Source organism: Ambystoma mexicanum, chromosome 2q, assembly GCF_040938575.1.
Source record: "Ambystoma mexicanum isolate Mex_15411 chromosome 2q, UKY_AmexF1_1, whole genome shotgun sequence".
NCBI classification, from domain to species: Eukaryota; Metazoa; Chordata; class Amphibia; order Caudata; family Ambystomatidae; genus Ambystoma; species Ambystoma mexicanum.
The window spans coordinates 571,094,279-571,121,840 of NC_090924.1; the positions used below are offsets into that span (position 1 = coordinate 571,094,279).

At 44.2% G+C, this 27,562-nt stretch overlaps 1 protein-coding gene across 1 annotated transcript in view; it reads left to right on the forward strand.

Annotated features, from left to right (window-relative positions):
- VIPR1 (vasoactive intestinal peptide receptor 1) overlaps positions 1-27,562 on the forward strand; it is a 1,305,930-nt gene that overhangs the window by 1,220,347 nt on the left and 58,021 nt on the right. The window contains exon 11 of the mRNA XM_069647715.1: positions 15,145-15,274. Within this exon, the coding sequence (XP_069503816.1) occupies positions 15,145-15,274 (130 nt within the window). The remainder of the gene's footprint in view (positions 1-15,144; positions 15,275-27,562) is intronic.

Below are 27,562 nucleotides of genomic sequence, written 5' to 3' on the forward strand. Positions count from 1 at the left end.
TTATGTGACATTCTGCATTGTTTTCCTTATGTCCATTTTTTGGTCTTTGAAGTTCTTTCACCACATTTTTTGTTCAATACATTTTTTTCCCGTACTTCAATGTGTGGTATTCTCTCATTGGTTTCATGCATGTCACGATGTGGGCTTTCACATTCACTGGCACCCATTGTGTGTGCGTGACGGACATGTGTTGATGTGCATACATGCCATTTGGGTTGTTTCATGTAATGGGCATTTCAATGTGGGGTGTATGTTATGCTTGGTTGGTTATTTGGGCAGGGGTGGCGTGCCATGGGATTTTGGTGGCCATGAGGGCCATGATTGTGGGTCATGTTGACGTGTTGGGGGGACATGAGTGGGGGCATGCTGGCAGGTGCCCCTCACTGCTGGGGGGTGGGGGTGCAGGGGGACATGAGTGGGACATTAGTGGGGGCCTACTGACAGGTGCCCCTCACTGCTGGGGGGTGGGGGTGCAGAGGGACATGAGTGAGACATGAGTGGGGGCCTGTTGGGGGGTGGGGGTGCTGGGGGACATGAGTGAGACATGAGTGGGGGCCTGCTGGCAGGTGCCCCTCACTGCTGGGGGGTGGAGGTGCAGGGGGACATGAGTGGGGGCCTGCTGGGGGCCTGCTGGCAGGTGCCCCTCACTGCAGGGGGGTGGGGGTGCAGGGGGACATGAGTTTGATTAGAGCTTTCATACGAATATAAGTGTACATGTGCAAAATATACATCTCCTCCATTTAAGTGTTCAGGTCATTTATAAGATGTTAATTTTCTATTCCTGTTTTATATGCCCCCTATACTTATAAAAGCTAACAATAATTTGAGGTCTAACGTTGATGTCAGTTGTCAATATGTATGGGGCATGTAGGCATTTTACATACAGCTCCCCCTTCTCTGCCTCTCCCTGCAATTTAATGGCCACAGTTGTTTGCATACTGAGATGAGGGGCTGCAGCATCTTGTGTGCATTTTCTTTCATGAGAGCCTTAAGAATCTGCTGAGCTCCAACGAGCAAGCACTTCTCGTTCCCCAGGTCATGACCAGGCTGAGACACACACAGGGCCTGTAGCTCTGCAGCCAGCACCTTAACAATCAAAAACAGAATATTTTGTTATCAGCAGGGCCTTCTTTACGAGTGATAAGACATTTTGAAATAAAAGACCTAAAACAGCAACAGCAACAGCAACAGCAAGAGTTACCCAGTAATTCAGTGTCCACGTCATAATAGGTTAAAGTGAGTAATATAACAAAGCCCCCTTTCAATGCTGTTTTTGTATAAATTATGTCTACTAGCTCAAGATGCAAAAAAAGATTTGCTTTATGTCCATAGTGAAATATTATTAACATCATTCATCAAAATTATCTGGAAATGTGTGACAATCTCTATGCTGAGTTTATTAGAACTCATTTGGTATGTGTCTTAAAGTGGTGACAACGCAGTGGTGTTATATATATGTTTTAGTCCTGCATTATTTAGCATTCTGGGATTTATAGTTTTAAAGGTACAGTGATATTATTTTATCTTAACATGCTTCTATAAGGATTGACATCTTGTCATGTAGCAGCACTTTGAATATTGTCCATCTAAACTGCATAAGACATACTGTGCTTCATTAAAAGTATGGTGGTAAGGCAACAACGGTGCCAGTAGCGCTACCGGCACCATTGCTACCGCACTCCCATACTACGAGTTCTGCTTGCGGGTGCCCTTGCAGCCACCAGGTCTGACCTGGAGGCCATACCGGCACCCGCGAGAAGCTAGAGCTCTGCCCCAAAGTGAAACTCTTTTCTATGCCCTTTAATGCTGGGTTTTTAATCTTGTTTAGCATGCCTTCTGCCATCGTCTTGGTTCTAGGATTTCAGCATTGAGAAGAAGTGGGTTAGGGGACTAATGGGGTAGCAGGACAAGGTTGGCAAAAGGACAAGGTTGCTTTGTTACACACCAGATTACAGGGCACTTGTTGATAGCATGCAGTGTCGGACTTCACATTGAATGTCTTGATCATTTTCCTACATTCTGATAGTCTTTTTGTTAGACAGCTACTATTAAGAAATAATGAAATAAAGATATTTTGAAGTTCTTATTATATTGTTTAATGCATATGTTTTCCCCTTCTTTATAAAGAGGAAATAAATAGCTAAAATATATTTTGTTGCAAATGTCCATGTTAATGAACATCCCCCACCTGAATAGCTCTTACCACTAGCCCCCGCATATTGGGCCTCATCTACAAGTAGCTCTTACTAATGTAAAGGTTGGAGACCCCTGTTCTACACGTGCGTGAGCAGCTCGCACAAAAAAAAAATATTGATAATTTTTGAACAGTGAATATCTCAATAATGGCCAGCTACATTTTCAAATCATTGTTTGAGTGAATCAATTCTTGTCAAGATCTGGTGCATGCCAACCATCTTGTAAAGTGAGGTGGCCACATTACACTTTTCTAACATAATCTTTTTTACATTCATCTGAAAAATGGTACCTTGATACACTGATGTACTTTACAGAACTCTAAACATATGAAATACATTGTCTGTACAATGTAGGATAGTACTTCATATGGAACATTGTTTAACGTCACTCTCTACAAATAATAGTGGTGAATAGACGGTCAGAAAGGCCAAATAAGTGGTCCGAGTTGTTACATTAACTGGAAAACAATGCTAAGCAACTAAAGCAGCTTAAAGCATTCTTGTCAAGATCTGGTGCATGCCAAACATCTTAAAAATTGAGTTGGCCACATTTCAGATATTCTGATGAATTTTCATTTTCTGTATATGTGAACCCAATAATAAAATCTGTTGAAATTGTGATCAAAGCAACATTGTTTTAGAAGTACAGTGCCGTCCATGAAAAGGTTTTGAAGTCTCCCATGCACCGGTGGCTGCCTTGACATTTTAGCGTGGAATTGTTCCAGATTTTCATGTTCTTCCCAAGCACCCCAACACTGATCCAAAGCACTCAAAAATACTGCTGCTTTCACTCCAATTCTTGCCTTATCAATCTAATCCTACCAAAACATATCAATATATTTCTACGACCTTAGTATGCGCTTAATGGCACCTGGATTCGGCCTAGCTGCATCCAATGCAGCTTCATGTACTCTTATCCTGCACCACAATACCAACATACTCTATAATCGACCTGCTTGCAAACTTTTACTTGGCTCAAAATCATGTGTTGATTTCCCCCAGGCCTGACAACCCACAACCAATCCTGCTCTAAGGCCATATACTACATTCAACAGCACACCTATCTTAGCCATACGATGTAATACACCCAAAGAGACTCCAAAGTCATCCATCTCTCTCTTATGGAATTAGATTAGTTCAGATTTACACAGTGGCATGTAGACAGTGACTGCCTGGCATTGGATGGAGCTTGAGCTGCTTCATGTTTCCAGGGTCAGGAAGTCATCTGTCAAACCAAGATGTTGAATACAAAAACACACGCAGAAATAACATAAATGTGAGTGTGTCTGTCCTCACTGTATTTGTAGTGCACACATATTCTACACATTTCCTTTCTCCACCCAACTGTGATATCATCCATTGCTTCAGTTTATCCCCTGCGTATGTGTCTTCAAAGTGGCCTTTTCTTTACAAGTGAAGAGGTAAAGTAATGTGCCAATCTCTGCCTAATACTCTGATAAAACATGTTAGGCAGAAACCTGTGCAGTTGCCTCTGGGACCACTGCAAAAAGTTTAAGTCTACAGGAGTTAGCAATAGACCCAATTGGTAGCAGTCTGTACCACAAGATTTACCTGGCAGCTGTGGCTGAGCAGCCAGACTTCTCTCAAGATGAGTTAGGCAGTATTTAGAGTATACAAAATAGGGCAATTTATACAGTAGAACAAGCAGACACGGATCAGAGCTTGGGTGTAAAGATATATCATTATTTATTTAAAAACACATCTACGAAAAACACACTGGCACTAATATGGCAAACAACTTCAATCACAATTACTATAAGTAGATATCAATCCCATAACAATATTTCGACAAGTGTAGGTTCAACGGCACCACTTATTTGCAGACAGAGGTGAATGCTTTAACCTAGATGGCACTCTAATATTCGTTAGAAAGGGAGAGAAAAGGCAGGGTATGAAACCAACTCGGTACCAACACTTTTACAAAGCAAATCCAAGGCAAGCAAGGCAGGGTCTACTGTAGATCACAAAGTTCAGAGGCCAGGCCCACTCAGAGAGAGGCAAGGCGGTATGTCCCAAAAAGTATCACAGTGGAAATGCACTTCAAGTCTTTGTAGCAAAATGTCACGGAAAGGTTGGACCAGTTTTAGAACAAAAGTTAAGAAGGTCTGGACGCGACCCAGTGGAAAGGTAAGGATTTAAGACACCTCACGCTAACCGTCACAAGGGAAGCCAGGCGAACACAGTACCTTGTAAGTGAAGAGACAGCTCCGGCGGGGGCAGGTGTTCCTGGTGGTGGATGCAAGTCGGGACTTTGCCAGAAGAAGAGATGATCTCGTCGTAGAGGAAAGCGAAGATCATTGCACCACCAGGGAAGAGACCAGCCGTGGAGTGCTCTGTCACAAGGCACCACCTTTTGGTCGTGGTACAGTGGTTAGTGGCTATCCGGTTGCTGGGGTGCTCAGCACGGGCAATTCGACCACTAGACGTCCTGGAAGCGAAAAAAAAGCAAGGGACCGGTTGTTCCCACCAGTCAAGGGAAGAAGACTCTCCGGCAGGGAGATCTCCTCTGTCGTTGGGAAGTGGTGAGTCAGTTCAGCAGGGCTCCACTGGAGGTTTCGTCGTTGCAGATCGGCTCAGCTTTACCCTCGTTGGATTCTTAGGTCCTGTGGCAACTTCTGAAATCCCAGTCCCAAAAGTCCTGCTTTTATGCAGAAAACCCCCATTCATTCAGCCTAGCTGTCACTCAAACATGCTAAGTGGTGAGAGGGGCTGCTCACCACTTGGGCCAATCACACCAGAGTGCGACGTGAGTTGGCAAGGCAACTCAGTCCAGGGTGCCTAAACCCCCTCCCACACCCCCTGTGGTACCCAGACAGAATGGCACCACTCTGGAGGGCTTCTGTGCAGAAGCCCGCCAAAAGTGGAACAAAGGGCTCAACCTTTGGTTCGGAGTTACAGAGACGAACACATACGCCTTTTTAAAAACCGAGTTCTGGCAGAAAATACCAACCGGTGAATTTATTTAAGATAAATAAACCGGCGGTATGTTAGGGACTAATGTGAAAAAGTATTAGCCTCGAACAATGGGAAGAATCCCATAGGAATATATTTGCGGTCGAATATAAAAAGTAGTATCCACTGCCACCAGCCAAAACTCGACGAGGGGGGACGGGATAGTGCCCCCTCGAACAACAGACCCAGGGGTAATTGAATTACCCCTACCAGTACGTCCACAATAGGATGGTTTGTACTGGTTCTGTTAGTAAATTTAGGTCTAGTAAAGCCAATGGTGACTTTACATGCCCTGGGAGACAGTAGTCAGTCCCAGGGTATGGAGTCTATGGTGGGGATCGCCTAGGACACCCCAGTGTTACGGCACGGAGGGTGCGGTGTAACACACATAGCAAAACACATGAAGCCCTATGGAGTAAAAGACCCCATAGCCCGTAGAACACATTGACAGTCAAAGAAATCAACCACAAATCCTGTCCAAGAGGGGGAGAAAAGAGTCTCACTCTTGGCAGGATGAAAAAAACAAACTCCGGAAATCCAGCAGAGCTGCTGGGGGACTCACTAGGTTAGGAAATTCAGCCTAAACAGAGAATTCACCCTAACAACACATTCCCATGAATTTGGTGACATTACAATTTGTTCCTTTGAAATAAAATATCACTCCTTACCCAGCTCAATACCTCAAGAGATTAGTAAATCAATTCTCACATTTCTTGACATCAGAGAATTGGGTATTCATAATTTTCATCTTTCATTGAAGAGCCTAAAACCAACTTCTCACAGTAACAATTTGATTACTAAAAACTTTATAGAGATGTATCTTCTGATGCTGTGAATCCACAATGGCCCATTGTTAACAATTCATGTCATCAAGTTCTTTTACCTACCAACTTCAGGTTAGGCCCTATTTTGGGGTGAAATTACCAAGGTCTGCAGCCCTCCAACTACAGTTGCTTGCTAGTTTCTGCCATTTACTCCTTCCTGATCCATTTGTTTTTAGATCTATCAATCATGCAGAGATGGTGGCTCTGCAGATGGTGGATGATTTCCTCTGAGCAACACTTAGAAAGCACTGTTTGTTGGTTCTGCTTCAACTTTTGGCCTTTGCCACCGATGGTCCCACAGCATTTGGGTGATTGATCTTGATTGGTTTTCATACTTTCTCTCTGGGTGCAGTCAGTATATTTAGTTGGGCTCTTCAACTACTTCTCCTCTGTGGGATATCGACCACACAAGGGGGTTTGGGGGATTCTTGCACATATGCAATTAATTGCTTATGTGTAACTGGTATGTCTGGTGGTCAGCTGTGGGGTAGCCATCCATTAGTACATAGGTGAAACACAACTCTTAGTGTATTGTCACAGGCTGGTCTCTACTAACTGGAGAGTTGCCTCCTGCATATTGATGCTTGATTGCCTAAGGCCAGACTCAAACTTAGTAATGCCAAAGCAGAGTTTTTCTTCATTATACTTAGTAGGCCAACTACCACCACACTCTCCATCCAATCTTCACTTTCCATCCAGTGAGAATGGGATCACAATTCACATTGTTGATTCTGAGAAAGTCCCTTGTTTTATTTTTATTTCATGCATTCATTCAAGGCAGACATTGCAAAACAAACACAGTTGGCTTGATGTGAACTTGTTCATCTTTGTCAGATTCTCTGCTGCCTATTGGCCAGCATGTTCCAGACAGTGGTTTTCCTCACTCGTCCTGTTTCACATAGCTGCAGGTAATGGCTTTCTCATAAACCCACCTCATCCCGCCTTGCTCCTCATGAAATCTGTATTCCACTCTGCAGCTTGTTTGTTTAGTAATACACCAAAGTCGCCTCATAAGTCACTGGTATTGCACCAACTGCATGGGTTACCACTGGATGCTAGCATCTAATGTAAGCTTGGCTGTGTTCTTTTCAGGTGTACTTGGCAACAACTGCCATACCTGACTGATAATATGATTATTTGTGTTGGCAACCGGTCAACATGGATTTAGATCCATGCCCGGTAGAAGCTTGAATTGAATTGAATTGATATTTTATTTATATTGTGCTTGAGAGCATTCGGCTTTGGCTAAACCATCACTGACAAGCCACACAAGTATCATTGCAATCATGTTGACAATTTCATTCCCCCCAACCTCCCTCTCCTTTCTTGAATCAAGAAATAAGCGCCACTCAAATAAGCTTTTTCAAGCTCTTTGCCTACATCGATCAAGGAAATTATGTACAGTTTAACAAAGCCTTTTTTATATTTAGCAAATAAGCTTTTGTCACATGTTTTCCTATATTTTTGGTATTTAAACATGGCATGTTTCTTAATGAATGTCCCGCACACCTACAGGCAATTCCTTCATAGTGTACAAGGTCACGTAGGAATCCAGACCAGTGCTCCATTGAAGCTCTGATGCCGCATGAGCGGCAAGTGCAACACATCAATAATGGAGTAATTAAGATAAATATCTGTTCTGTAGTATACATGTTATATTTATTCCGGTGTGAATAAATGTTAATGAAAATCAGTTTGGCCTAGTAAAATAAATTGTCGGGATGCCGAGTGTTCCACTAACAACCAATTGCAGGCAACGCTGCAAGGGTACCAAGTGGGGGCGGGTAAACAGTGCCCCATGGCTGTCAGGCGGGGGAGAGGGCCGAGCACCAGCCCTACAGAAAAGGGTGGCGCTCCCTCCTCTCCTCCTATCGCCTCTACATGGCAATACACAGTCACCAAGCCCGGGAAAAGAAGAACGAAGAGCAAGGTATTAAACAACACCTTGCCCTTCCTCCCAAAGAGGTGCTAGGCACCTAGGAGGGACAGGAAGGAAACAGACAGGGCAAACTGAAAGAAAGCACCCCGGGGTGCTGATGCCGTCAGCACCAGCCGGCCAGGGGGCCGGGAGCACAGCCCCCCCACACAGGCACAACAAAGACCCAGGGCCAGACCCTGGGTCCAATATAAGGGGATGAGTTTCAGCTCAGAAACGGAATCAGTTTGGGACCCTGCAAGATCTGGGCAGAATAGGGGGACCATGGGACAAAATGCTGTTCAAAAATTGTATAGTATCCCCTTTAGGTTTAGTTCCTAAAAAGGAACCGGGTAAAATGAGGTTGATACACCATTTATCATAACCAAGGGCTGGTCTTTAACAACAGCATCGCTGAAACTTAATCAGCCATGACATATACACATTTCCAAGAAGCTCTGAAAATAATGCAGAACTGCGACAGGAAGGTCCTGATGGCAAAACGAGACATGGGGCATCATTACAACTCTGGCGGTAGCGGTGCCCTTTTTAAGGGCACGGCTGCTGCCGAAGTTGCATTTATTGCAGCACCCTCGAATGGGCAAGAACACGGTCATGCCGAACTCGGTAATTGTTCATTTTCGGGTGCTGGAATGAAAGGCGTGCCGATCCCCGTTCTGCCCCATAGGACTGAATGGGGATGGGGATGTCGGATGCACCGGCACATTCAGATTTGTGCCGGTGCATCTGAGGTGCTCTGCTCGCAGATGCCATTACACCCGCCAGCAAAAACCTGGTGGGTGAAACGGCACCCGCGAGCAGAGCACGTAGTATGGCGGTCCGGGACTACAGTACCGGCATGCTTTCCGGTACCGTAGTTCCTGGACCACCATGGTTGTAATGAGGCCCATAGAGTAAGCCTTCAGACTGCTACCAGTCCATCCAAACTCGCAACAATGGCTAGGTTTCTCATTTGACAACAAAGTTTATGTGGACAGATGCCTGCCCATGGGCTGCGCAGTATCATGCGTGCTATTTGAGCAGTTCAGTTCATTTTGCCAGTGGGCATTCCAGAAACAGGTACCAGGGGCGCAGGTAGTACACTATTTGGATGATTTCATGTTAGTAGGTCCAGCCGGTACAGGGAAGTGCCAAAGGGCACTGTTAGAAATTATAGAAATGGCAGCACAGTGGGGCATACCCCTGGCAGCTGATAAAACAACCAAACCAGCATCCAACATAATTTTCTTAGGTACTGAAATAGATACTGTAGCAGGGATTTGCAAATTGCCTAGGGAAAAAGTAAGATAACTGCTAGACAAAATCCAGAAAATGGAAAACAAGAAAAAAGCTCACTCAGTCAGGGAGATACAATCACTGGCTGGCAGTCTGAATTTTCCTGCCATGATAATACTACAAGGAAAGGTGTTTTCCAGAAACCTGGAACTAAGGACAAAAACATGCAGCAAACTCCACCTACACATCAGACTGGGGAAAAGGTGAAGGAAGACTTAAAAGTCTGGGAACATTTCCTCACAGATATCATTGGGGCAACACTTTGGCGCATGCCTCTGAACTCAAGAGACAAAAGAATGCTTTTTACTGATGCAGAAGGGAACAAAGGTTTTGGGGCCATGCTAGAAGCAGACTGGATGGCCGGAGAATGGCCTGAAGTATGGCATCCAGCAGGATAGACCAAAAACATTAGCCTTTTAGAGATCATACCTATCTGGTTAGCCTTATACATCTGGGCCAGGCGCCTAGCAAACACTGAACTTACTGCATGGTCTGACAATATGGCAGTGGTGGAAATTATCAGCAAAAGAACAACCAAATGCCAGTTGGTACTGAAAATTCTAAGAGCCATTACAAAAATCATGCTGTATGAGAATATTGTAGTCAGAGCAAAACACATTGTAGGAGCAGATAATAACATTGTAGATATTTTATCGCGTTTTGAGTGGACAAAATTTCGAAAAATGGTGCCCAACGGCTGGAAAAAGATGACAGAGATCCCAAAAGGCTGCTGGGAGATTCTAGAAAAATAGAAATATGTGCATCAACGCCAACACCAAACAGCCGTGGCCGTAGTGTGCAACCTCATTCTACAAACACCTCAAACATGGGTGTATGCAGTGATATCCTGCCTACAGAAAATACAGACTCTGACGCGGGATTACTTTTAGAGCTTGCCAAAAGAGCCTTGGCGGACAACACAACATCTAAAGATAGTAAGTGTCTGCAAATGGTACTAAATGTGTCAGGGCAAAACCATGTAGAATTGTTGACAACTAAGGACATCAATGCATTTGGGCGTTCAGCCAGTGTTTTGAGAAATATTGGGAAAAAACACCTCACAGTAGTATCATATTTTTCAAAACCGCAAGGTGACTCAGACACCCACTGGATTTTCAAAAACGGATTAAAATAACAGGTCTATTAGAGAGCATAGGTTTGCACCTGTATGAAACAATGCTGTTCAGAACGGCGTTCTCACAAGCATATTTCGGAGCTTTTTGAGTAAGCAAGCTCATAGCGTCCAGCAAAAAAGCCAACAATGGCTTGGGGATAATGGAAACAAGGGTGAGAGTGGACAGCATCACCATTGACGTACAGAAGTAGAAAACAGGTGCAAAAAGAGAAATACACATTTATTGCATTGAGGACATAGACAACTGCCCTTTATGAATAACCAACCTATACTGCTCACATTGCGCCCTAGTAGGGGGGAGATTCCTAATACACAGTGGCTCCTCCGCTCTAAGCCATTACCAGTTCAAAGGGATATTGTTGAAAGCCATAGGCAAAGCTGGATGGGTTCCAAAAGTGTTTGGCACCCATTCTTTCAGAATCGGCGCGGCAACCACGGCATGGCAGGGGTGTTTGGGTTTGCAGCAGGTAAAAAACATGGGGGGATGGAAATCAGACTGTTTTAAGAAATACATAAGGCCTGAACTAATATAGATTTTCTTTCCCCCCAAACCCAAACAGATCAGGATGCTCCTTTAAAATCTGCCTGGATAGTTGGACACTCCTTTGTGTTCAGTACAGGGCGATGGGTTGAAGAAACAAAAGAAGGGTCAACTTTTGAGAACACATTTAGTTCATGGTGGGGTTATAGAGGCCTCTGCTGGCCTAAAATCCATGAAAAACGGGCTGATTTAGTGGCTTACAGGGACCCATCCGAATTTCTTGTCATCTACCTGGGTGGAAACGACCTAGTAACCATGGGAGGAGAAGATTATATGAAGATATATGCACCTCATTAGCAGGCATCGCCCACAATTGGAGGGACACAGAAATGTTCTACTACTCCATGCTTCCCAGAAAAACCTGGATGGGATCAAATTCCTACAAATCTGTGGACACGGCAAGAAGGAAACTAAATAGAGGGGTGAAAAACTTTTGCAGCGCCAGGGGGCTCGGCTTCATAAAGCACAGCGCCATAACCCTGGCCAACCCAGACTTGTTCCATAAGGACGGGACCCATCTATCAGGAATAGGAATGGAGAATTTCCATAGAGAGATAACAGATACCCTAGCTAACAGGGGATGCCTCTAACTAACTTTTGGGGGCACCTGGACAGCCGACAACCCGCCGAGGTGTGGTGGCAGTGGCCAGAAGGGGTAAACTCAGGACCCGGTGCTCAAAAGTACAGCATATTATGGTTATATAATTATGATTATGTTTGTTATGACCATAACTGTCCAAATAAAAATTCCACTGCCTTTTATTTGCCAACACCAAAGCAATGTGTCGTGTGCTACCTGGGGTGAGGGAGAACACACAGGGACACCCAGGTTATTCTCATGTATTACGCTGTCTGCATATGGGTCCACTGGTTACAACAGATCACAATATAAATCTCATTGTTGGACTTCCTTGTGTTTTTTGGGGCATGGTGTGCCCTGTACTAACCACAGACAGCCCTGAAAAATGAATTCTGGCTGTGGATCTCACAAGAAAATAAGCTTATGTGAAACAGATTTAAAAATCAGACGTTCATCCATTTACATATGCTCATATTAAAAAAACAAGTAGGCTTTTGTAATAGAGCTTGCACAGTTGAAGCGCTAAGCGTACTGCAATGACAATGCATTCCCTGCTTCTCACTTAGTTGTGATAAATAAAATAAGTAAGTTAACGGCAGGGACGTCATTTCACCAAAATGCCAGGGGTAGCGGAAGTGACATCACACGACCCTTGACCCCTGATGACATCACAGGAACTGATATCATTTGACCCCACCCCGAAGTGATATCGCGGGAAGCGATGGAACACGAACCTTTCACCCGTTGCCAAAACAGGAAGTGACATCACAGCATTGTAAAGTACGAAAAATATGGTTACGATATCACTATAATGTGATGTACATTTCATGCAAGAATGGATTGCCATATGTAGCGTTAAGGTCAGTGTGTTTAGGCCCATATTACCAAATTACTATGAATGCAAGCAGACGTCCATGACCAAATGATAATGATGTGTTACTATATAGCACTTACACTTAAGCGCTTTATATAGAAAAAATATACACCCAATATCACCCAACCTGTCTTGGTACTCATTTATCGACCTCAGAAGGATTAAAGGCTGAGTTGAGGCGTTTAAGAACAGACTAAATCAGTGACTCACCCCCTGAAGTGTGCCTGAAATAAACCTTTAATGAGTTTAGCAATTATTGTACAGAATTCCAGAAAGACACATTATTTGGTTTCCTATTCTTTCTTATTTAGGGTCAGTGCTGAAAGTGTTAGACTTGTGGCACTCCTGTTCTTGTTTGTCTTATTATTTTTTTTTTAAAGGGCCTGAACATGAGAGCCAGCCACTCCAGGACCTTGCATTACAAAAAACGAAATAAAAAAAAAAAACGAAATGTTTTTTTTTATTTCTTTTTTTTTTTAACAGAGGTCGCAAGGGAGACCACAGAGGTCGCAAGGGAGACCTCAGAGGTCGCAGTTGCGACCTCTGGCGACCCCCAAATGACGTCCCTGGTTAACGGCCTGGTGTTTGTGGGACGAGGTTGTTTTGTAAGTATTTCCCTGGTTTTCAGCTTCAATAGTTTGTGTGGGAGGGAGCAGGTGGGAGTGGGTGGCCTGGCAGTGCTCTTCCATTCTTCTTAGGTTTCTAAAGTAACAGTACAGTGAAACACGGTTGATAAATCACGACCCCTGTTCAGCACGGCTCTACGTAGCACAAAACAGAGGTACAAACTTGTTTTGCTAATGTTTTTTCTAAAAACGTTCCACGTTAGTTTTGAAACTGAGGCAATAAAGATCATTCACGGGTATGTATACATACAAATCCCTTTGAGGCTCAGGCACAAGCACACACACAGCTCCTTTTCTTCAGCTGCTAACCCAAATTGGAGCTGAAATGAAATTTAATTTTCCTTTGAAAATAGCCTTTGTTGCCGAAGGTTGGTAATTCATATTTTTGTTCCGACTCTTTTGTGTGGATAATTCATGAATTTTCAATAGGGTAAACACAAGATCATTTTGGGGCGGGAACAAATGGCATCAGACCACTTCCTGTGATGTCACTTAGGGGTAGGATCAAATGGCATCACTTCCTGTGTCTTCAGGGAGGTCTAAGGCTGTGCGAGGTCACTTCCGCTACCTCTGGCATGTTGGTAAAATGACGTCCTTGAACACTGATTTGGCTCTATTGTGTTTTCATTATTTTAGTCTGTTTGTTGTGTTACTTTTATTTTTTTTTTTTTTTTTTTTTTTTTTTTTTATTTGTATATAATCTTTCTAGATTTTTTAACAAAAGTTGAGAGGAAAGAATTGTTCGAGAGAAGCGGAAGAAACGGTGGAACTTTTATTTTTTAAAGGCTCTTATTTGTATTTGCCAATTTTAACTTAGAAATTGTTCAATTTACTGCTCATTGCCAGGTCCATGCAACACTAAATACCCTAAATAAGATAACATACATCTCTGATAGTAGTTTGAGTAAGGCATGTAGGTGAATTCTACGTCTCTAGTTTGGCATATTTTCTTCGGTACGATCTACAATTGAATTGAACATGTTTGCTAGGCAATATCAAAATAACCTAATGATTTAGCTTGCTAACATCTTTTATCATCATGAGAAACAAGTGTAGCAACTGACTTGTTCCTGTATCTCAACGTTTACCTTAATGCAATAGTCCCACTCGAAAGTTAACATGTCATCTCTTGTATGTACCTTTTATTATCTCAAAGCCTGTATTGATCAATATTAAACAACACCATTTGCTAGTCAAACCATAGCTGCAATATTTTTAAATTACCGACACAAATGATGACCTGCCAGGAGAAAAAGAAAATGTACTTGCTAGATCTTTTCTGGTATTTCCTTTTTGCTATTACAATATCTTGACCGCGTTATCTGAAACCCCAGACAGTGAATCAGCATATATGTCAGTATTTATTTCAAGCAAAGCTGCTTTTTACGCCCTGCCAAAAGCTGACAATGGAGAAATGAAAATAGTAATTGCTATGACTGTAGTTGGACCAATTGCTGTGTGAGTGGAAGCTTCCAGACCCCAATTGCATCTCAGAGTGGGCAGGGAGATGTAGAAAAGTCTCTTGAATTGTTTCCTAAGGTATGTTGTACTATTTTCAGGAGTCTGTTGCCAGAGTGAGATATTGTAAAAAGCGGATGCACAAAAAGGATGTAAGAAAGAACGATATATAAGACTTGCAGTGTTGAGGTTTAATGTATATTTATTTTAAACCATGCCTCATGGAAACAGAATAGCTTTTAAGTAGAAGTGGCTGCGGGAGTCGAAAGGGGAATCAAGGATATAGAAAGAAAGAGTACGTTAGTGAATAATGTATTTGTCTCTGTAGATGACTTTGTGTGTGATAGTATAGTTGTAAAACATGCAAAATATCAAAAATGTGATTGTTCACCAATTAAATTATTGCTATCATAAATGTATTGTTCTTTCAATTTTATGTGGTAAAGAATTTGCTGCAAAATGAAGGATCTTTGGAACTTCAAAGAGAATGAGGACTTTGGCCAAAATGTACCCTATTTATTTCTGTATAGATAGAACTCCTTTTTACATAATCCTGAGGCATGGACAGGTGATTTGGTACTGGACCTGCATCCAAACAAAATATCCTAATGCTTCAATCAATACAAATTAGAGTTGGTGATTTCCATTGACATCTGCAGGGTATTCAGCATCTCCCGTCACCCCTTCACTGTTTTCCAGTAATGGTTTCTGTGTTTTCCCTATATAGGAGGCTAGCCAAATCCACCCTTTTGCTGATACCACTCTTTGGAATTCACTATTCCATGTTTGCCTTTCTGCCTGACAACGTGAATGTGGAAGTGAAGCTGGTCTTTGATCTTATTGTTGGATCATTTCAGGTAAGGAAAAATTAAAACTGATAGTTCACATTCTAGTTATAACAATCCCAAATGCATCTATTCAAATATCTCCAAAACCAACTTGCCTCATTCTTAGTATAGAAATATGATCAAATGCCATTTTTGCTTATAAGGGCATCGCCTTCAGAGGCTGTCCATTCAGCTCTGTGTGGCCTTTAGAGCGAATGAGTACATGCAATTTGTGAAATGTATCCCAACGGTGAATTCATTCCTTTTGAGGCTAGGCTGAACAGGTGTGAAAACCTTCGATAACCAACTCAACAAAATTAAATAAAACAATATCTTACAAGAGCCACATCCACTACCCAAGGATTGAGATCATGCCATATTTGAATATTTGATAAATCATCCTGCCTGGACCTGAACACCATCTCTGAAAGGAGAGCCCACTCGGGCTCCCTTCTATGAACACGGAGCATCGGCTCCATTTGCATGTGGCTGCCACTGCCACTGCCACTGCCACTGCCACTGCTTCCTCTCTGACCACTAGCAGCCCCACATCCACTTCCTAGGATGTTCTGCATTTCCTGCAGATGGATTGGCTGTCCTGCAGCCATATGGCCCTGCATCATGCAAGCCGGCAGGCTAAGCCGGCCCCCAACGAAGGCCCACATCTAAGGCCAGCATCTGTCGTGGCCTGTCACGGCCTGAAGGAGCCTGACGGAGCCTGCCAGGAGCCATCCACTCACAGCAGTTTTTGCACACATCACCTATGATATGATATGATATGATATGATATGATATGGCATTTATAACGCGCCTATACACAAGTGTTTCAAGGCGCGACGAGGCAGGGGGGGGCAAGGGGAGACAGACAATTATCCTACTAGGCCAGGTGTCAGTCAGATCGGGCAAGTGCAAGGGTAAAATCCCATTGCCAAAGCTGCCCTCTGCACTCCAATTCTCAGGTAAACCTACCTCTTGTTCTTAAAGTCGTCCTACCAGAGCCACCCATAAATCCACCACACTGGCTCCATCGCCCATGCCATTCCTCCCCATGCTTCTCAACTCTCCCCTCCCTTCCACTCCCACTTGTCAGCATGCCTCACACCTGACTACCAAGACCCCCAGTAGCCAATCAAGAAACTCCATTGTTGCCTTTCTGCAAGACATTCCAACCTGACGTCTCAGACTTCTACACCCAATGTCTGGTTCTGCTACCCTCCTTCACGGGATGTTAGAAATTCCTGCTTAAGTGCACAGACAGCATCACCCCTCAATGCCCTACCACCCAAACTGTCTACCACTCCAGACTCCCACACATGTCATCAGAACAGCCGCAACATTACCAACACCAACTCACTCAAATGTGCTCTAGTTAATGCAGGCTCCCTCCCTGCGCATGCACTTGACATTCACATCCTTAATACTTTCAATGACATTGACCTACTTGCCATCACAAAAACCTGGCTACACCCAGCTGCAGGTCCTACCCTCTCCATTGCATTACCTACCAACTACACCATGCAGTTTGGTGATAGATCCACTGGTAAAAGGGGCAGAGGTGCCATCATCTACAAGGATTCCATCCCTGTCAGAAACTCTACCCTCAACACCCTACCCAATTGTGACCTCCTCTCCCCCAAACTATCCATATCACCCACCTCCACCTTCTCTACCGCCCGGCCCCATCGCAACCTTCAAAGATGATCTCTGCTAACTCGTCACCTCGACTCTCAAACCCATGTCCAAATTCCTTTTGCTTGCCGATTTAAATCTGGGCTTCAATGATACCTCTGACCCCAATGCTATTTCTCTTGCCAATTACCCTGCACAATTTTGGGGGTTTACAGCTAGTCCTGACCCCTTCCCATACGAAAGGTCATACTCTAGATTGGCTTATGGACTTCAGCTGCAATACTCCATGCCAATACGCCCTGTGCCTGTTCAGACCACCACATTTTCACGATTAGTATCACAACCTCAGACCATCCTATCCATGCCCCCATCTCCTTTCCTCCTGCCTTCTACCCCTACTGGCTGAAAACACATTTCTGCCTCCTGTCTCAAATGCTCCCTCCGCCATGGTGAACACCTACAAGGACCTGATCCTCCATGCTCTTGGCATCCTTGCACCCACAAACTACGCAAACTCAAGCCTACCACCCATAGGAGTTCATGGTTCACGCTGAGCTTGCTGCCATCCACGCTAAGAACTGACCCAGTGAAACTGAATGGTGAGTAAACCCCTCTAACATTATGAAATCCCTCTTCTCCAAACTACCCAATGATTACACACTTGGTATACATGGAGCTAAAGCAGTTTTAACACGCGCATTTCCATGCCAACTCTAACTCTCACAAGCTGTGCTCCATTCTACTTGAACTAGAAATCCCATCCACCCTACCCTCCACCATCACCATTAATGACTCCTGGTGCACCTTAATCCAAAACGCCCTATCTGGAGAAATGTCCTCTCTCTAAACTAAGCTCTTTGCAAAGCAATCAACCATTAATGAACAACTCAATGTTTCTCATCCACCCACCAACCTGCCGTCCGACCCACCTTTCAACTTCCACCCTATTATTGAAACAGATGTAGCCCAAATAATAAAAGGGCTCAAACCTTCCTATTTCAAAGACAACACCTGCCCCATTCCACTCATTAAAGATTGTGTTGGTGCTCTACTGCCCCTCATCACTGCCATCATCAACACCTCTTTCAAATCAGGCATAGTGCCCACCAACCTTAAAGAAGCCTGGATCAGCCATCCTGAAAAAATCTATCACTTGACCCTGCAAAACCTACCAACTGCTGCCCATTCCCTACAGTTCCATTCCTGCTGCATATCTCCAGATCCACACCTTCCTTGAACAACACCATATCCTCATCCACTGTCAATCTGGCTTGCGCCCTCGTCATGGCACAGAATCAAGCCTTCTTGAACTCATCAATCGAATCAACAATTTATTTGACTCAGGTAAACTTGACCTCCTATTTCTACTGGACATCTCTGCACCTTCATCCTGGTCAATCACCAAAACATCCACCACACCTCATTTCTGCTGCCAATTTCTCCACCCAAGCTACCAATTGGATAACAAATTTCCTAGCAGACAGATCTTCCTGCGTCTACATTGGCAAATCCACCGCCGCCCGACGCCTGTCTCTTGTGGAGTTCCACAAGGCTCATGCATCTCACTCTCCCTTTATAACATCTGCACTAAACCCCTCTTTGAGCTCCTTGACTCCTTTGGCATTTCTTACACTAATTGCACCGATGATACACAGATCCTCATCCCCCTATCAGGCACCTACTCAAATGACAGTTCCAGCCTTAACTCCATCTACGAGACTATCGAAGCCTAGATGATGAGCCACATGCTCTGCCTGAATGACGAAAAAAATGTAGCTTCTTATCAAAGGCACTCATACTTCCCTCGCCAGCCTTCACCCAACATACCAATCCTTCATTGACAGCCACTCCAGTCCAGCTTACACTACAAAACACCTCAACTCTCTGCAAACCCTTCCTTGCCACCAACCGTCTTGCAATTGCACATGCTGTTATTGACACCAAAATAGATTACTGCAATGCCCTCTTTGTGGGCAACGCTGAACATAACCTCAACAAACTACAAGTAATCCAAAATAATGCACTTCACGCTTGATCTCCTCAAACGGAAACACATCACAGCTGCTAGGAGGAAGACCCATTGGCTTCCAGTGCGTGACTGCATCAACTTTAAGGCCCTGGCTATTACTCATCCATGCCTCTCCAACTCAGCACCTTGCACTATTTTCTTCATAAGCAAATTGGACTATACTATTTTATATATAACCGAACAATTAAATCAGTAGGCGCATTGAATGAATAAAGAGATGTATCTAACAATTCTCAAATTATGAAAAATATTACCAAAACATCTTCTAAAATCTATATAATCTATATAATCAAATCAAATTATTGATCCAAAACAATCAAGCAACATGCTCCATACTTGCCAAACGTATCCTCTTTGGAGATTAGTAATATTCCACTGACCTGCATAACTAATCGGTTACAGGGACATTACATTGATTGGGATGGCTTTTATACTCCCTCCTTTCTACACATCAAGCAATAGCCCCATTGGTGAGAAGGAATCTTTCCTTAATTAAACGCACAGTACAACATATTTCTCTGAGACTGAGCTGGGAAAACGTGCACTATCAGATAGTGAGGACAGTAAGCATTCTGGAATATTAGGCTACATATATGTTTTACAGTTCGGAGATCCTTTTTATTGTTGGCTGTTAACCTATGTGGATTTACAATTCTTTCAAAAGCTGTAGTCAAAATCATACATTCTGCAAATGTGGTTAACAGCACAAACCTCCTCATATGTAATTGACATTCACAACACTACGTGAAACATGGTCTTGCTCCCCCTTATCTCTCCTCCCTCCTTTCTTTCTACTCTCCCTCTCGTTCCCTTCGGTCTGCGGACCATTTCCTTCTCACTGTTCCCCCGGCACCTTGTGCTCCCTCCCGTTTCTGCTCCTTCCAAATCCTAGCCCCCCTGCACTGGAACTCCCTTCCTCTTGCAATCCGCTCGACCACCACCTTTTCCTCATTCCGCACCTCCTTTAAATCTCTCCTTCTCCACTCTCCCCCTTGAAACCCCTTCCCTTTCCTGCCTCCCCTCCCTCCTTTTCCTTCCTCCTTGACCATCTCCCTCCCCTCCCTTACCTCCCACCCTCACCTTCCCCTTCACTCCTCCTATTCCCCTTCCCCCCACCCCCCCCACTCCGCCCTATTCCACTACTCTCCCTATTCCCCTCAGTTAATTGCTCTTCTTGCTGTTTTGTTGATTGATTCATATTGTTATTTGCTTCTTCTGTTACTGTTTATGTTTATGTATTAAGTTGTTCAATTGTACAGCGCTTTGGTGTAAAGCGCTTTATAAACCAATAAATACAAACAAAATATTAACATTTTTGAAACATCGACAAACAAACATGTTTTCAGACTTCAAGCTTTTGACGAGCAAGGCCATATATATGGGGTATTTGTACTTGGTTTTTATATCGTGCTAACCTAGAAAGGGAGCAACTTATCGGGATACTTGTAGTTGAGGGTAACATGCGAAGTAAGAGACATTGAGCTGTTAGCTCCATGGCTGCCTCCAAGACCCTTCCGACTCCGCCATGGTGAATGGAGCAATTACCGTTCCATTCCGAGGTCAGAGGGACCGGTAATTCCCCATTCACCAGGGCCATTACCCATTCCCATTTCAGCCCCCATAGGGCTCAATGGGAATGGGGAAGGCGCTAATAACAGTACTGCAAATTGCGGTACCGTTATTAGCTCTAGAGTCCCTTTGCGGGTCCCGTCCTTAACTCCTGCAAAAACCAGATGTTATGGAAGGACCCGCAAAGGGAACTCGTAGTAGGGAGGTAAGGGATTACCGGCACCGGTGCCCTTACTGGCGCCAGTAATCCCTTACCTCCCACCTCGTAATGAGGCCCATTACTATATTTGGCATGGGATGTTTAACCATGGCAGTGGGATGTGACATGAAAATGCAAAGAGCCCAGGTGGCATATAGGTATTAATAGCATATTCAGGTATTGAGTTGCTTCCTGAACTGCTAGGGCATTGGTGCAACACAGACTGCTACCGGTCTGGTGTTCCTGATGGCAGGGGTGTTATAAGAGAAGTGTTCTTTCCTTGATTTCCCTTGCATGCCAAGTTCATCTTGTGCCGTGCATTGGCCTGGTTCCTGGAGGAGTGTGACCCTCCTGAACTACATAATCTATGCATCTAGGTAGGCAGATGTGTGAGTGGTGGTTGCCGTATAGGAAATGCAGGCAGGCTTAAGGGGGATTCTGGCATGGATTAGCGATTAGTCATTGAACAGTCATCAAAGGTGTATGTCAGAGTGGACTACATCATGAAATAGTGGTGGGCCACTCACCAACTTAATTCAAATGTCCTACACAGACATACAAGCATGGGCCAATAGATCTGGCATTTACTGCTGTTCTCATTTTGCATTTATGTGCACCAGAGCAAAGGAGCAGCGTGCACATTTTCTAACGAGGATGCATTAAGGCATGAAGGTGTGCAAAAGATTGAGAAGGGGAATAGAGAAAGGGAGTAGCACCTTGATAGAGGGTGCCATAGGTGAGGAATAAGAGGAATTATGAGCAAGAAAGAGTCACAGTGAAAGGGTGAGAAATAAAGCAAGAGTGTGAGAAGGGGTTAAATAAATGGGGCAGGGTCGGATATGCTATGTGCTTTTCTGAATTCAGGGGGTATAGTGGGAGAATGGGGGAATAGATGGGATAGGAAGGGTGAGGCTAGAGACAGGCGGTATGGTGCATGGGTGGGGTAAAGAGAGAAGGGGTACAGTTGAGTAGAGATAAAGGGGGTGGTTTGGTTGGTGGTAGACAGAGGGTGGTAGGTTTGGTGGGGTAGAGAGAGAAGGGGTAGTGTAGGTGGAGGTAAAGAGAGTGGATGTGTGGTAGTTGGGGCTAGAGAGTGGTGTGGGGGTTGGTGGGTGGGGTTAGAGAGAGCAGGGATTGAGTGGGTGGTTTGGAGTAGTGAGAGAGGGGATAGGGTTGGTGGGTGAGAGTACTGAGGGGGAATGGGTGGGTGGGGGTAGAGAGAGTTGCAGTAAGGTGTGTGGGGGTAGAGAGAGCAGGGTAGAACAGAGAATGGCTGTGATGGGTGAGTGGGTTTCTAGAGAGAGCGGGTGGCGTGGCTTTGGGTAGAGAGAATGGGTGGGGGATGAGTGGTTCTATAGAGAGTGAGGTCAGTGGGGTAGAGAGAGTGAGGTTGTGGTGGGTGGTTGTGTGTAGAGAGAATGGGATAGTGTGGGTTGATGGAGATAGAAAGAGTGTGGGTTGGTGGTTGTTTATGGGGTAGAGAGAGTGGGAGTAAGGTGGGTGGGTCAGGTAGAGAGATTGGGGTAGGGTGGGTGGCTGGGGGTACAGATAGCATGGGTTTCGTGGGTGGCTCTTGATTTAGAGTGGTGGTGGGGTGGATGGCATGATATAGAGAGAGTGGGGCTGTGGGTCAAGAGAACAGGGGTATGGGGTGGGCGGGGTTAGAGAATGTTTTGTTGGGGTGGGGATAAAGCGAGAGGGGTAGGGTGGTTCAGGTAGAGAGAGTTTGGGTAGGGTGGGTGGGGGTAGAGAAAGTGGAGGTTAGGGATACAGAGAGTGGATTTGGGGGTAGAGTGCAGGGTGTTTGGGCAGTGGTAGAGAGATGGAGAGGGAGTGGGTAGGGGTGGAGAGATTGGAGGGATGGATAAGGTAGAGGGACATGTGATGGGTGAGTGGCCATAGTGTAGAGGTAGGGGTTAGTTGGGTCATGGTAGTTGGTTGGTGGCAGAAAACAACCCAACTAGCACATATAGGGGTATTGCAGTAGAGGTAGGTAGTGGTACAGATATTGGGAGTGGGGCAGGTGGGGGTAGTGTAAGTGTTGATGGAGGTAGAGAAAGTAGACATGGGGTAGGTGGGTGGTGGGTTGACAGGCAACATCAGGAGGACTAAAAAACAGATCTGCTGTTGAAAGTTGCCCAAAAATAGTACCCAAAATAGCTCAATATTGAAACCTTACAAACCACTTTGAGGCCGGGAAATGCAAAGCTTGCCACTCGACTTGTTTCTTACAACACCTACATTTGTGATGTCATCTTTGATGTCCTGGGTGTTAGTCTTAGCAATGCATGGTGGTGGCGCGAGTTATGGTTGCTTAGCTTACCATAAATCGTGAATTTCAGGGGTTTTTCAGTTTTACTTGGAACCATAACTTCCCTTTAACAAAGTTTTTTTTACTGAATTTCATAGGTTTTTAGTAGCGCAACTTAACCATAATGTCCCTTTAACAAAGTTTTTTTACTGAATTTCATAGGTTTTTAATAGCGCAAGTTAACCATAACCTCCCTTTATGAAAGTTTTTTTTTACATAATATATATATTCATAGTGTGAATTTGATAGATGTTTACTAGGATTCCCTTACTTTATATACATGTAACATAGAATATACTGAACCCCCAGCTAGTGATTTTGATGTCTGCGGACTGTGTGTATGTCCGCGGACGGACGAGGACAACATCAACACTAGCCAAAAACTCTGGGGGTATCTTAAATTGTTCTATCATGCCATATAAACACTGAACAATTTCAAAAAGCAGCACATAAACATTATATGTAATAATAAATAAGAAGTGGAACCTATGTATGTAACACATCAAACGTCCATTTAAATAGCAGATGTAATAAAATGGAATATGCCAAAACAATAAAGATATGCTTCCAACATAATTACCTCACAGAAACTGCAGAGCAAGAAGCAACAGTAGACCTACACAACAGTAAAAACTAAACTTACCAGAAACTAGTAAGTAAACTTCATTTTTCTTATATATTTCTAAACTTTCTGTATTAGGTACACTAATAGTAATATATTTTTTTTACACAGAAATGTCCAGTACATTGGAAGGGCTTGAAGAAAATTTCCCACGTGAGGAAATGACTGAAAATAGTGATAATAATGGTAGACAATCCTTTATATAAGCAAATTAATAATCATTACTTTATGTGTACTTAACATATATTTTCTCTAACAGACTGTAGAAACTCACCACAACCAGGTAAGAGTATTTAAGCTCTGTATTGTGTGGACCCCACATACGAGCTCCGCCACCAGCGGATCCAGAAACCAAATGGCCAATGTGGGATGTTGATGCCTGAAGGGCCATCAACATTCCACACGCGCACGAACACATTACAACATATCCTCTTCCCTTACATAACCAAACTAGAAAATACAGAATTTAAAGGGTAAACAGTAATAACTCAATGATAAACTTATGGCAATGGCAATGAGCTTACCCTGCAAACATAACACAGTATATCAAAGAGAAAATTAAATAAACAATTTGTGTATGTATAAATATTAGTACATATACCTTCACATCTTAACAGCAGTACATTAGAATAATATGTTTTAGAATGAGCCACAGAATTGCATCTGGCCTCCCTAACAGATGTAATCTCTAAATTTTATGGGCGGCCCACACCTCCTAGGAGTGCGCCCCTCAGCATGCCGCACATCAGCTTGCTGAGAAAATGCAACTTGATTAGCCTCTGCCATTTGATCATTCTCATTCACTCCTGTATCTGAGGGACCTGCAATCTGCTCTTCACGTCCACACCTGTTTCCTTGGTAGTCAACAGGATCATAATCCAAAGCATCATCCTGAGATTCTTGAGACTCGACATTTAAATCTTCACTCGAAGCACCAGCACACTCGCCATCACTCACAACCACCCGTCTCTTACTCCAAACCGAACCGTCCTCCAATTGCACATGGCCCTTCCCTTCCTTCACCACTTTCCTCGAGGGCAAACATTTGCTGTTGCCCTTGTAAACAAACCTGGGATTTTTAATGTACACAGAATCCCCAGGCTTAATACGCAATTCCTTCCTGGACTTCAGCTTCCTGGCGTGCCAAAATACTGCGATGAATGCTATCCAGATCCACCTTACATGGACCACCACCACCCAAGGCTAAGGTTCTCAATAATGTTCCAGCCTTCCTGCCTCTCATAAGTTCAAAAGGAGACCTTCCCGTAACCACAGGAGTCCTACGATACGCAGCCAAATACTGTGTCAAAACTTCCTGCCAATCCAAACCGTTGGCCAAAGCCAATTGAATGGCAGACTTGATGGTACCATTCGCCCTTTCCACTAAACCATTTGCGAAGGATTATATAAAGCAGTCCGATAATGAGATATGGCATGCTGATCCAGAAACTCTCTCATGGTCCTGGATGTGAACTGCACACCATTATCTGTCACCAACTCAGCCGGTAACCCTTCTCGGTCAAACACTTTCCTCAAAAAGGCAATAACAGAATCAGTAGTGACATTACCACACGCAGCCACTTCAATCCACCTAGACGTATAGTCCACCAACACCAACAAATATCTACATTCAGGCTGAAGACACTCAAAAGGACCCATGATGTCCAAAGCCAATTTAGTCTAGACTTGTTTAGGTACATCTACAGGATGTATGGGTTGGGGATGCAATATCTTGCTTTTATCACTGATGGAGCAAGCCTGACACTCCTTCACCATTTGTTCTACCTCCTTGTCCATAGACGGCCACCAGTAATCTTCCCTAAGTCTCCTCTTGGGAAGAGAATGACCCAAATGTCCAGCATGTGCCAACTCTACAATTTTACTCCTGAGACATAACAGGGGTATTAACTTGACGCCTCTGGAAACACCCCAGGTACCCACAGCCAACTCATGCAATACCTGGGAATAGCACTTTCCCTCAGGTCTATCCTGAACAGCCTGCCATCCTTTTATGAGACCTTCCCTGATCCATTTCATCTCCACATCAGTCTCTGACTCAACATCCCACACTGACTTCTCCACAGCCGAAGCAAGATATGCGACCTGACATTCCTGCAAGTCCTCCTCTTTCTCCAGTTCTCCTTGACCCTGACTGTCTCCCTCCACTACAGGCAACTGGGATAAACAATCCGCCACTACATTACATTTTCCCGGAACATATTGCAAAACAAAATTGTAATCTTGTAATTCCACCGACCACCTCGCAATCCTTGGTGACACCGTCCCAACACCTTTGGTAGAAAACACCTGCACCAAGGGTTTGTGGTCCGTCCTGATAATGTAAGGAATACCCAGCAGAAATGTCCTGAAATGCTTTGAAGCCTACAACACCGCCAAAGCCTCCCTTTCAATTGCCGAATATCTGCTTTCCACATCTCTCAGGGTCCTAGAAGCAAAACCACAGGCTTCCATTCACCATCCAACCATTGTTCCAGTACCGCACCCAAACCCACATCACTCGCATCCACAGTGAGTACAGTCTTATTTTTGGGGTCAAATGATTTCAAACATGGGGCATTTTCCACATCTCTTTTAACCATTTCAAATTCTGCCCCACACTCCTCAGACCACCCAAATCTGGCAGACTTTTTCATGAGGGCCCTCATGGCCACCGTTTTTTCCGCATAGTTGGATTTGAATTTAACATAATACTCTGCAAGTCCCAGGAAGGCCCTCAGTTGGTCTTTATTAGCAGGAACATGTGTGTCCTTCAAAGCTTGTACCAACTCAGCCTTAGGACTCACACCTTCAGAACTTAATGTATGACCTAAATAGGTAACCTCCTCCACTCCCACTTGACATTTGGCCAGTTTCACAGTCAGACCTCCCTCTTTAAGAATTTGCATCACCTTCCTCACCCTAACATCATGTTCTTTTCTGCTACTACCCCACACCAAGATGTTATCCTGAAAATAACTTACTCCAGCCAATCCACCAAACATCTGCTGCATCAACTGTTGGAATACTGCAGAAGCTGAAGCAAGACCAAATGGCATGCGACAGAAACGGTATGCACCAAAGGGAGTTACAAATGATGTGAGAGGCCTAGAATCAATGTGCAGGTCACTTTGATGATAAGCAGTAGACATATCAAACGTTGAATAATACTTTGCATCCCCCAATGTCAACAACAACTCATTAATGTTTGGAAAGGGGTGCCGATCCACCCAAACACTAGAATTCAACTCCCGAAGGTCTATACACATTCTAATACTTCCATCAGGTTTCTTGACTATGACCACGGGAAACAACCACTCTGATGACTCAATCGGTTCGATTATACATGCCGTCTGTAACTTGGTCAACTCAGCTTCCAATCCCTCCCTTGCTGACACTGGCACTCTCCTCACTTTGTGTATCTTAGGCACATCACCCTTCTTTAACACAATACGATGGGTAAAGCCCTTGAGCTTACCAAGGGTTTCGGAAAATACTTCTGGAAACTCACCCATAAGCAACGCTGGTGTAACTATGGCGCTATTCACATCTCCCTCTGCAATACTGAGAACAGGGACATCCTTACCCGGATGAATTTGCATTCCTAAAGCTGCCTGTTCCTCCCAACCCAACACACTTGTACCCTTGGATGCTACATACAATTTGCCCAGAGCTTGTCTTCCATTGAACGAGAAATTGGACCAACTGTAGCCCAATACATGAATGGGATTCTGCCCATAAGCACACGGCTTGATATCGGAAGCTAACAAAGCTGAAATCTGCTTGGCCAAATCTCCCTGATACACTTCTGGAGCCACCAAGGTGTAAGGTGACCCTGAATCGACCAACATATCCACGGGATGATCATCAACCAATACCGGAACCCAGGGCCCCTTACGCACACTCCCATCTACATGCAAAATCACTGCTTGTTCAGGTCTACCACCCAAGGCACCTTCTTG